The sequence below is a fragment of the Porites lutea genome, chromosome 2, assembly GCF_958299795.1.
Source record: "Porites lutea chromosome 2, jaPorLute2.1, whole genome shotgun sequence".
Classification (NCBI taxonomy): Eukaryota; Metazoa; Cnidaria; class Anthozoa; order Scleractinia; family Poritidae; genus Porites; species Porites lutea.
Window position 1 is genome coordinate 47,678,923 of NC_133202.1, and position 12,886 is coordinate 47,691,808.

Genomic DNA, 12,886 nt, shown 5'->3' on the forward strand with positions numbered 1-12,886 from the left:
CACAAGAAAGGTTTTTCACTTAGCCTAGCTTTGAAAGCAAGAGTTTTTGGAACTCGGAAATGGCCAATTGAGTATTCAAATTATCTTTGGCCCATGCTTGTGACTTGATGACCATGTTCATCGTGTGCGTTGATCAAGAAAACATTGCTCTCTGAATCAAACTAACTTATACAGCAGCTATATTTCGAATGGACTTGTACAACCACATAACTTTTTCACTGTTTTTCAAGGTGCCTTCTGACTTCCATTACGGTACATGTGTGCTTTGTACCGTTATATCGTTATTCCCCTAGATACAAATTTCACCTGACTCTGCTGACTTCGAAGTTTGGGGGAAAATAGGAAGAAAGAAATCTAATCTATCTCTTTAATCACGTTTCACTCCATACGGTCTATCCGCTGCATAGCTGAACAACAGGAGTTTTAAACTCCTTCCTGCTAAGTTTAATTTCGAACGTGAATGGCGATTGCAAAATGGAGAAGGTAATGAAAGAAATTTTGGATACAAAGATTTGAAAACGTTTGAAGATTTTGAGCTCGCTGAACTGATGATACCGTTGTTGCTGTTGCTGTTAAATGGAACCCCCTTAACCGTACGAAAATTTAGACGTCTAGCGGTTCAAAGTTCCTTATGAACAAAATTATTGAACGGTCCGTTGTGAACGAATCGAAGTGTCCAGTCAAATTTTTCAGCCGGCCGAAAATTTCGTCCGGTGCTGTGTTAACGTAGCTTTAGTGATCGTTCCTGAAGCGTAGCTGGCTTGATGTTCCTCTGCATGAGTTCTTACTGAAGGTCGTTTGTTAGTTAGAACAAAATATTTTTTTGAAAAAAAATATTACTTGCACTGAACATTTATTGATAAATTACACATTTTTAAAAAGATAAATTCATTGCTCGAAAGGATTTTCCAGCCACTGACTTTCTTGAAATCTCAACACACTCTGCCTATACGGAATTTCCAGCTCCCTTAACTTAATTTTGATAAAAAGAAATAAAACACAATTGAAACAAACGAAAGCGGTCAGAGAAGCTATTAGAAAATGACGTTTGACCCAACAAAAATTCAATAATGGTGTTAACACTACACCTGCCATATGGCTAAAATCTCTACAAGGTACAGTTTGATAATTTCACGATAAAATTAAAATTTTTCAAACTTCGCGGATATAGAACAAAGATCACCTTTTTATTATGGATTGTTTCTTTTTTTCTTCATTTGCCATGGACATTTGTACTTCGTCCCGTTACGTAGTTTTCCACGTACGTTGTTGATGTTAACACACCAAACCCAACGGACCCAGACATCAGGCGCGGATCATATTTTTCGGGGGTAGTACCAGAGTCATCGGAGTCAGAGGCGCTGCTGTTTGAAGAAACAAGACTCGTATCGCTAGTTCGAGTCGGTGCCAGTGCGATGCTCTGGACTGAGCAAAGATTTTTGGAGCAGTGGTTTTTGGGAGGCGAGTTTTCGATGCTGTTGTTGGTCTTGGGGCGAGCACTAACTAGATCAATTGGCGATGTCAGTTCATCTTTGCTTGTTTGTCCCCTTAGCGACAAAACAGGAGATTTTGGATGACAGCTCTTTCTGTCTATCTTGCTGATCTTTTTGAAATCATCCTCCACCACACTAGATACTAACCACGTGAACTGAGGCAGGTTTGACGAACATTTTGTCTTGCGTTTTGTCTGACTCAATTTCGGCCGATCGCTGTTATCACTCTTGCATTCCTTGTTTGAGCTCTGTTGACTGTGATTACCTTTTCGGTCGTTTTGGACCTTTTTCTGTATGTTCGCGGCCAATTTTCCCTCCGCCTTGTTTGTAGTTTTGCTTTGGGTCTTTTTTGAAAGCTTTTGGTTATGCTGAACCACTGCCTTCGAGTTAATGGATCCCATTTTGCTCGTTACAATAAATTAAACAACAAACGTGCTTTTCGCTGGCGGATAAATCAAGGAATTGCAGAATCTTCAGTAACCAAAACCCCAATCGTCGAGATTATTGGATGATCATTGGCAGTCGCTGATTTTCAAAGATCAATGATGCAAATTTCATTTAATCGCACAAAGGTGCAGGTATGAATTGGCTTTGAGGAAGTCAAGAGTGCGTAGCTTGGGAGCTTGTTATCAGCAATTCAGCATATACTTCTTTCACTACATGTCCAAATTCCAGTTCGTAGCCGTAAGTTTCATGATATCAGTTATAGATAAAGTACAGTTTTTTTTGTTGAAAAAAAAGACGGAAAATATGTTATCTCGTATGAAAAGAGAAGTCGCGTTCGATTGGCCAATCTGAGATGCTTTAAATCGGGTGACGTCAGAGGGTGTTTTGATTTACGTGAATAAGGCAAGCAAACGATTGGAAGCTTGCTTCTGTATCAGGAATTTAGCATATAACTCTTTCATTGTACACGTCCAAACGCCAGTTCGTAGGCCGTAAGTTTCATATGGCCAAAGCACAGTTTTTGAACAACTGAATGCTTAGGTTTTCTATGTTGAGAAAACAAAGCGAAAAACATTTTGTCTTGTATGAAGTGAGAGGTCCCGTTCGATTGACCAATCAGAGATTCTTAAAAACGGGTAACGTCAGTGGGTGTTTCAATTTACGTGAATGAAAAAAGCGAAGCGAACATGATGCCCATATACGGGAAGCATTTCATATGGCTCGTCTCCCTCCAATGGTCACACAGCCACCATTTGGTTATAGGAGTCTAGACGGGCCTAACGTGTTATGCTGAACTAGAAAACCGTTGCCAGTAGTGATGTTGCGTTAATATTTCTTTCTTCCAACTGTTTAGCTAATACACGATCTAATGTAATTTTCATGAAAAACTCAATAGAAGCTCAACTTCGATCAATGAATCATTTCTTTGAACTTAACGTTGAACAAACTCTTGTTAATCAAATAAGCCCCTCCATGTTTAAGCCCCTCCAAATATAAGCCCCCAAACCGGTAACGCAAAAAACCCTCCGTTAAATCGCCCTTCCAAATATAAGCCCCCTGCGCGCTTGTTCTTGGAAAGTTGCCCTCAAATACAAAGTAAAACGAAGCAAAAACAGTAAATTTCCTTCCAACTATAAGGCTAGCTCAATCGATTTTGAAACGCAAATTTCCCTCAGTAGATAAGCCCCTCCGAATATAAACCCCTCGAAAAATAAGCCCCTCAAAAAGGGCCTTTGAAAAATATAAGCCCCGGGGCTTATTTTCGGAATTTTATGGCATTTCCTAGTATTTGGAGCAACTTTCATGCAGGACTATTACTAGAAAGGGGTCGTTTATTTGAGAAGAGCGTCTAATAAAACTTAAAAGCTTAGGGGGTGGGGGCCGGGAGTTTAATAGGCGATACGCGTTTATTTGAGAAGCTATTGACCAATCAGCTTCAAGTCTAACGTTTTTCATTTTTCCCAGTAAGTCTTAACACTCATCCTATTTTATTTCATGACAGATATTTCTAAAGAAAAAAAAAATCTGAAACATTTACTGTCTTGAAGAACTATGAAGGCAAGAGGAGAAAAAAAACCGTTCTCTAACATATCCGTTGTGTTAATTCATAATAACAATAAGGGATTTAAACTTTAAAAGGCATGTCTGAGTTTTGTTATTTTGCCAGTGTCTTCGAGAGTAATTTACTGACCTGTTTTTGGCATACATACTAAGCAACTTAGTTTTTCTTTCATTCTTACAAAGTAATGTCAGTTATAACCTTGACACGTACAAAGCGGGAGCGTGCGTGCCACTGAGTTAGTTACGGAAAAATTAAACGAATTTACAGGGGGACAAACCATGTCTGGATTTCAAACATAAAGATATAAACGAGTGGATGCATAAAAGGAGTTATTTTGCGTTATTTCCTTGATTTATGTTCTGAAATAACTGTCCTTATTGAGAAAATTCAGTGAATAGATTTTTGTTGCAAAATTCGCAGGAAATATTAAACGGAAAAACGCACCAAATATCGAAACTGTAACCGAAAAATGGTAAATTTAAGTCAATTTGCATCAGAGGTATTAAAAATGAATTTAAACAAAATATTACACACATCTCCAACTACATTCTAACAACGCTCTTCACTCAAGTTGAAATGAGCTGTACATGACTATCGCTATTTGGTTGTCCGCGAGCCGACTCGACTATCATTTTTGCCAACCACGCCAAAACCAACAGGGTAACTTGCCGTCGCATCATCATTACTTCTCGGGTCTTGGTTCATTTGGTAAGTGCTTTTCGCCATGATTCCTTCGGTATTCCATGAGTTATTACTCTCGTATTTCCCTTGCTTTTCTGGGGAACAAGATGTCGAATTGTCTTGGTAATGAACACATTTCGATTTACCGTTTGATGTCGAAGGCAACTCCACCGATTTTAGATATTTGTCATCGCTTTGTACCCCAATATTGTTAACCTTTCCTTTGCCGTCTGCGGCCGCTTTTTTCCCTTTGTCGTCTTGTTCTTTTGAGCTCGTGTGTAAAACTACAGGTGTTTCTACCAGCCATGAAAATGACGGCCTCTTTTTCGCCTCGCTGGGTTGTTCCTGGTTCGTGCTGCCAGCTCTCGCCTTGTCTTCATTCGTCGCTTCCGATCGAGCTTGAGATTTTAAGTTCCCTGCCGTTCCGCTTGGATTTGCGTCTCTTTTGGAGAGTTTTCGGTCATTCTCAGTGCTCTGAGACGAAGAAACGAGCATCTTTGAACTAAATGATCCCATCACGGCGGTTTTCTGTTCGCTGATCGTAGCAAGAAAATATAAATCAAACTGAAAAACAAAAACTCCGCCTCAATTTGCGTAAATCACAGGACAACGAGAAGTAAGTTTCGACTGGCAAATGGTATCTTCTTCTGTTCATAGCGTTCATTGGTTTGTCGATCAATTCGTCGGCAAACTATAAAAGGGAACTGGAAAGCGTGACAAAAAAATCCTATCAAATAAAGTGAGCGCTCTATACTATACACAGTAAACTTTAATAGACAGGACCGGGTTGTTCAGAGCAGGGTTAGATAACACACGGTTGGTGGGAAATTTGAATTCAAGTACGAAGGATTAAAAAGCAAATTCAGTTTTAATCTTTCTGTCTACAGTTTGATGATTGGATTCTCTAAAAAGAATAGAGAAAACTCTCCGGGAAAAATGCTTTTGAACAAAAGAAACAGAAACCCGGGTTAAAAGTTAACTTTGGGTTAGCGCTATTTGGCCTAGCGCTAAGTACCAGCGCACAAGAGAAAATATTTCAAAAAGTCATAAAATATATCTTTTATTAAACTTGATCCAGTTCTATAGCGTACTTGTCAGTTTCTAAACATCATAGCGTTAATGGAAACAATTGCACGGGCAAGCCCTCCTTGGTAGTATAAAGGGAAAAACTTGCTAAGATTTTCTTTTTCAAGTAAAACTTGCGTGCCAATGAAAAGAGTGTTGCTCTCAAGGAACACTTGCGTTATACAGTCTACTTCCGAGACTGTGACGTCACCTGTCAAGCATGTCAGGAGAATACGCCATTCTCGCTGGGTTCTAAGCCTCCTCTGCTTACTCGGATGGCGCAAACTAGCCTGTTCCAGGCTCCGAGATAGTTAGGCCGGCTGAATTGAGAAAGAGCGAAGAGGAAAGTAAAACTTTTCGCGTGCCTTTTTCTTTCGCGTCTTCCCCACTATCTGAGAGCCTGGAACAGGCTAGGCACAAACTGGCCTGGGGGTTATAGGGCCTAAAATCGTCAAGCCTGTAACCCTTAGACTTTAGCCTGCGTAGCAAGAGTTTCCGTTTGGTTTCATAGCAAAGAAAGACCAAGGAACGGGATTTTCGGTTTTGCCCACGCGAGTAATGAAACTTCCGCTATTTTGGCGCGGTCTTTGACTCTCGTTCGTCGTTCTTTGCTCCTAAACCGCACGGAAACGCTTGCTACGTAGACCACTTAGATTCAATCGACTTTTTTCTCCTCGAGTGCAGAAGCATACTGAGGATACGGTATCAACCGGTAAGAACTTCGACATAACGAATAACAGAGTCCTGGTTGAGTTTTTCTTTCAACCGAGAAATGGGAAAAGTACCCTAGAGTGATAAAAGCCTGGAAAACAAGGTGAACAATGACTGTTTCCATACTAAAAACCGTTATGCCTACACAAAGTGATCTCTCATATGGGAGTGAGCACTGAAAATGGTGATTAGAGTTTAGGTAAACCAAGAGATTATAATAGTCCTCAAATGATCTCTTGGGTAAACACATGTTTCCTTACTACAAAGAAAAATAACAGTAAATTTCAATTTAGCAGTAAAACATAAAACCACCAGCGTTCAATTCTGACTGTGGCAATGTAAAACCAAAGCAATTACAAAATCACTCTTAAGGGCATTTGATAACAAAAAACATGACATTATGATAGCACTGTCTCTTTAAGAAGACAGCTACAGCCATTATTCCCAGAGAGTATAAACCTACTATACGTTATAGCCTTTTTTGTACATGGAGAATCTTAAAAATGTTTGATTCATATGAAGGTAAAGTGACCTCCATAACGCGCTGAATGTATTGCATAATTCCCAAGACACCTCGCGCTCTTTGTTTTCCACGTAGTCAAGGCGTTTACGACGTAGTTCGCGAGCAAGCTCTCCTATTTGGGCGAGTGAAACGAGTCTCGCGAGAACGCGCGAGCGAGCAGCGAGGCCCCTCGCTCGCGCGTTCTCGCGAGGCTCGCTTCGCATGCCCAAATAGGAGAGCTTGCTCGCAGGCTACCTAAGACGAGTCAGCGTGACCAGGGCAACCTCGTTTCCTTGGAGAGGATCATGGGAACTTGGTTGGACTGGTCCGTGTTCCAAAAATGAACGCCCAATACATTTATCTACCAGATCGGCGCTCTTAATTCGCACTGACTAAAACAATGCTTTCAACTGAGTCGACTAAATTTCTCAATTACACTGGATTAATTCTCTGGACATTGATTACTGTTAAACAGTAATATGTTGCCATTTATCAGTTACCCCAAACACCTTTTTCAAACCGAGGGTAGGTGCTGAAATAGTTTTCTATTCTCCTTAAGATAAATTCATTTTCATGTGACAAGTTTTGAACTTGGCCTCACTTTGAACGTGAAGAATTTTAGAACTTTGAAAAAGGCCTCTTATTATAGCAAATCATATCAAGAATAACCTGACGAAAAACCTTGTACGATGTTGGCAAACCATTAACTGTCGGTTGCATCTGGGCGTGTACACATGACGAAAAAACACGTTCTAATTGCCACCAAACTGCTGAATTTTGGGTTGGCGTTAGGCGAATGTTCACGAGCAACGTAGACAACTGTTTGTTGACTTGATTTGATTTCGATCAACAAAATATTCATCGCAAAACGTTAAGAAGAATTTCTGGAGTTGTAAAACTCCAAAGAATAATTCTTAAAAGCAAATGTGCTGTTTCTGTGCGAGAAATACTGCTGAGAATTGCAAAAAATAAGAGATGAGTGGAACGCGCTCATCAAAAACATGTAAACAACTTAACCTTTGGTGCGACAGTTTGCTTTAACGGCTGTCGAACTTCAAACGTTTGGCGGCAAAACACGTTGACCATGTCTGGCACCCTATTAGAACCAGTTTTTTGTCTCATGTCAAAGCCTAGATGCAACCAACGGTATTTAACTTCTAATTTTGTGCTTGAGGTTCTCTTTTAATAGATTGTTTTTCAACTCCATACGTTGTATCAGCGTGGATTTGACACCGCCGACTAAAAGTAAGAGCCTTTGTAGACAGGGCCACTTGATCCTTGAGTAAGTTAGAACACTGTAATAACCCTACTAAGCCTAAAAAACGTTAAATCTTAGCATTTTAAAAGAAAGATGAAAATCTTAACGTCCTGCTTTCCATCCGTAGTAAGGGATCGAGTAAACCTCTAGTAGCTCCTTGTTACATCGCGCTGTATGAACATGAAGACCGCCCAGTCAGCTGATGGCTTACAGCCACATTCACATTCCGCTATAATTATGCTATTTCACTGCACCGGAGGCTCGCCATCATGATCTACATTTTTTTCGGTCGGTGCTGTTGGTATCACATCCCTTTTCATATTTGCTGTATCTGTGCTATTAAGTGACTCAGTATTAAGTGAAATGTCTGATAAGGGATAATTATCTTGCGGCTGCAGACTAGAGGTAGATGCGGGATTAGGCTCGCTAGTTTCTCCTTGATTGTCAATCTCCATATCCATGACAACAGATGGATATGTCATTGCTTTCTCACTCGACTGAAAGCCTGTTGGATCTCCAACTGCATCAAGTTGACTTGAATCAACCACAGCGTCTTTTCCACCCCTTTTATTGTCAATGGCGCCAGAAGCCTGGACACCGAACATACCTTGTGCGACTTGCAGAGACAAGCTGTCTTCTTTATTTGTCACATGATCAGTTTCCATGGAAACAGATGCAAGGTCTACGATAGGTTCCTTTTTATTATAATCGTTTGCACTATCTCCGGGGGTGTGGCTACCAAGCGTACCCGGTGTGACTTCCTGAGTCATGTAACCTTCCTTTGTACCAATCTGATCAGTTTCCATCATGGAAATACATTCTTTGGAATCATTTGAATGGTCCTCTCCTTTTTCTCCTTGTTCTGTGACTTTTGTTGAATTATCATCAGTCACATCACATTTTGCCTTATCCTGATGTGTTTCCACGTTCTCAATTCCCATTGAACTCTCAATCGCCAGTCCTGTGTCAGCGCCTTCACATACCACAGGCTTTGATGTCATTTCTGCTGATGTGTCTGTGGTCGGCTCTTCCACCATAGGTACAGGACTGCCAACAAAAGGTTCTTGGACGTTCTCCTCTATTTTTACATCCATATTCTCATTTTCTGCTGCCATCTCAGTAGCTGCTTCGGTTGCAATACTTTGACCTCCTCCAGATTGTACAGTCTGCTTCACTTCTGACTGACTATCATCTATTTGCGCAACTGGCCGTGTCACAGGAATACCACTCTCAGTCACCACTTCAGGCACAGGTTCACCACCCTGAACTTTGGGCACAGAAGCAACTACTTCTTGGCTTTCAACAAGCATTTGTTGGATATTCTCCTTTACCTGTACGCTGCCTTCTTTAGCGACCACTGATTCTGAAGAACTTGTTTGACCTTGATCTTTTGCAAGTCCTTCTTTACTGCTAAGGGACACAGAATTGCCATTTTCTATTTCAGAGGTCCTGGGACCAGCCAACTGGATTCCAGACGAGAGAGACTAACAATTAAATAGATGAAGAGTAAATTTGTAATGATTCTACTCAGCCATGATCACTGAAGCCGTACCTTGTTTCACAGGTAACAAAAAGCAGCTCAGGGCTTGAAAATCTCCCATACCGTGAATGGCCCCTTATAAACCCTGGGCCTCCGTAAGGGGTCTTAGGTGGGCTTATAAACAGAGGAACTTATATCCGAGGGGACTACTGACTGGAATAGAACAAGTGCTTCAGAACAAGCTGTAGCAGTGCTGATCAAAATGCGTCTTGCATTTACGGGTGTTAAATTAAGCTTGAAAATGTCATAATAAATCGAATTCAATTTAATCCGGGGGACTTATAATCGAAAGTAGTTGTTGTTGTTGTTGTTTACAAGTAGATGAGGCTACATTTTATAACTGGGAGGGAGGGGGTTTATAGGGAGGGGGTGGGGGCGTATAAGCGACATTTGGAAGTGAGTGGTTGTGGCAAGGGTGTGGAAAACTTGATGGCCTTGTAAGATTGAGAAATACAAATCAAACACTTTTATCAATATGAATATCAGCAGCTGTCTTTATCAGTGTTATTGTTTAACTGTGGGCCCTGGCCCCTTGATGACAGCCCTGATAACAAGAAGTTATCTCCCCCCAGTCATTCTGAGTATTCGTTTACAGTAAATAGCAATTTTAAAATCACCAAGCAAGAAATCTTACGTTACAATAAAGTACATGTACCTCAGCAGAACCATTTCCAGGAGGCTGGACATTAGAAAGAGTTCGTCCCTCGCCTGAAAAAGCAATGCGAGAATGTGATGTTACCCTGTGACCAATGGCACCACTGAAGCTAGCTTCACTTGATAGACCACTAGACCGTTCATCTGCGGGCACCTGAGTTGGCCGAGAGTGAGCTAGCTGTAATGTTTCTTTGTCCAGTGGTTGAACTTGGATGTGTCTCTGACCAAGACACAAGTCTAAGCGATCTTTTTCGGCATTGTATGCAAACACCTGAAGAAGAAAACCATGAAAAAGCCTTAGTCGGATTAAGCCATTTACTTCCTGCCTTATTGTGCAGCATACCAAGTGACAAACTTTCAAACTATCGTAAACTGCTGTTTATAAGCCCTGGGCTTATCTTCAGCAGGGCTTATGAACGAAGGGGAATATATCCAAGGGAGCTATAATAACCGGAATAAAAAATACCTGAAAATGCACTTGGAAACAAGCTATAGCAGCAAATTTACTGGTTTTTAATTAAGGTCCAAAACGTTATAATAAGTCTAATTCAAGGAAAGAGAAGCTAGAGGGGACTTATAACCAGGTGTGGAGGGCTTATACATGTAAGCAGTAGTTTACCCTAAACATCCTACATCTATAGCAGAGAAAGAATTCAAATACTAATTTTTGGATGGTAGACAAACAAGTTAAAACACCTTCCCCATTTTGTTCGGCAAATGAAAGGCAAACAGAAGAAAAGGGTGATGTCCCGACAGCTATGTAACAACCCATTGTTATTTTGTAAATATACTTGTGAACAAGTGCTATTCTTACAAAAATCTACCAAAGAAATGGCACAGTCATTGAATTTAAAAATCATGGTGAAAAATTGGAAGCGGCCAAGAAGCACAGGCAACCCATACTAGCAATGTATACCCAATGAAGCTAGAGTACTAGATTTTCAAGATTACAATAAATATTTGTCTTGTTTCCTTTCAAAATGGGTCTTTCAGGAATGAGAAATCTGCCTTGCTTTAATGTCTAAATGTATCACAAGGTCTCTCTAAAGCCTAGCATTAACAATTTCACATCTTAACAGCCTGTAACTAACATTGAAATCATGTCTCTAGTGCCAGCTACATGTACTATTATGTCATTTTAACGTGTAAACGTGACAAATAGACAACATCTATTAATTCATATACCCAAATGGATTATTCAGTCAAACAGGTTTGAAGACAACATTTTGCACTCAAAGTTGCAAAACAAGTTGCACATATTTGTTGCCCCTTTTACTGTAAAGGTAAAAAGGTAAAGGCGCACATGGGTCAAAGGTCCGAACGGCCAGAGCTTATCCCTGTTTCATTAGCATGAAGCACCTAGAAGTATTGCTACTCCCCCCTGTATGGGATGTTAGTCCATCACAGGGTTACCCTCAGCAGTACCCATTTATACACCTGGTTGAAGAGAGACAAAGTGGTGTAAAGTTCCTTGTCTAAGGAAACAATGCAACGGGTGAGACTTGAACCTCAGACCTCCAGATCCAGAGTTTGAGGTGTTAACCACTAAGCCACTCACGCTTCCACCCCTTTTTTGTAGCTTAAAGAAAAAAGTCATCACTTTTTACAGACCTTGTTAGGAAAGAATGGCAGAGTACAATGCTGGTTTGGTTTGAGTGGACCAAGATCATGCCAAACTTTGTTGTAAAAGTAGCCTCCCCTATCAAACATTTCATGACAACTTTGTGCAGCTTCCCACATGTCTTGCCCAGTCAAAGCCCCAAGGGCACTTAGAAGAACTGATGCCATTGCTGCATTATTTTGACCTGCAGAAATATCACAGTAAAAGAGATAAAATTACAAAAAAATAAATGATATGTTTATAACAGCAAGAACAAAGGGGCCAAGCAAAAAATAATCTGAAATGGTTAAAGTGCTGGACTTAAAATGGGTGACTTAAGGCCTGTGGTGTTTACCCTTCATAAATAATTATTATAATTATTAACTCTCTTCAGTTACACTGTCTATGTTGAGAGCAGAAAGGGCAGACTGTTTTGTGAGACCCTTCTTATGCCCTTCTATACCCACATCTGCCCTTAAACCGCCCATAACCACCCATGTGGATCCACGTCCCTTCTACCACTTGTTACGTCATCAGTTTAAGGGGCAAGGACATCTTTGTCATCTAACTTGTGCAGGGTGGGCAGATCTTGCAAACATACCAAAATGAGCACCATTTGGTTAAGGACGCCAGAGGAAAACGAACACGTGCATGTAACTTTGAGACCCAAAAAATTCCCATGAAAATCTTGCTTCACAACCCACCTACCTTTCCTTTCATCAAATCCTAAGATTCTAGAAGCCTTCCCTGTAATCTAAGAAGTGAATGGATGTTTTGTGTTTCGTAGTTCTGCAGTGGTTTTAATTAAGTAATTTTTTATTTTGTAGTTTTTTGTATTCAAGTGTATTTCAATGCGAAAAAATTAATAAAAGTTGTTAAATATACAAATAATAAAAACTCAACAACCAAATCTGGCAATAAAATGCCAAATCTGGTGGAAAAGCAGCAAAAGAGGATTTTAAGGTTTTTTGAACAAGCCACTGCCTCCTGATGACACCCACTTTTTCAACATGTTTGTTTTATTAGCCACATCAAGTACTGTATAAATTATAGCTGGAACTTTTCAATGTCTTCTTATAAGTAGTCTCAATCACTCTTTTGGCTGACACTTTGAAACTCTCTGATTTTCTATGTCTTACAATAACCTTTAATATAATAAAGTGACAACCTTTGGACAAGAAAAAATGTTCACCTAGTTAGGAGAGATGTTGACTTCATGTTTGTGTGTCACTTGGGACCATGACTAAGTGTCAGACAATGGGATGCATGTACTCCATACACAGTCCAAACTCTTTTAACCCTTTAAGCCCCAAGATCCACATACAAATTCTCCAGACTGATCTCCGTACATTTCTTTTAAGAATAGTTGAGAGA

The 12,886-nt window shown here is 40.2% G+C and overlaps 1 protein-coding gene across 1 annotated transcript in view; it reads right to left on the bottom strand.

Annotated features, from left to right (window-relative positions):
* Positions 1–6,708: 6,708 nt before the first annotated feature.
* LOC140928865 (deubiquitinating protein VCPIP1-like) overlaps positions 6,709–12,886 on the bottom strand; it is a 15,615-nt gene continuing 9,437 nt past the window's right edge. The window contains exons 7-9 of the mRNA XM_073378672.1: positions 11,524–11,717; positions 9,914–10,183; positions 6,709–9,202 (exon numbers count right to left, since the gene is read on the bottom strand). Of these exons, the coding sequence (XP_073234773.1) occupies positions 7,964–9,202; positions 9,914–10,183; positions 11,524–11,717 (1,703 nt within the window). The 3' untranslated portion in view covers positions 6,709–7,963. The remainder of the gene's footprint in view (positions 9,203–9,913; positions 10,184–11,523; positions 11,718–12,886) is intronic.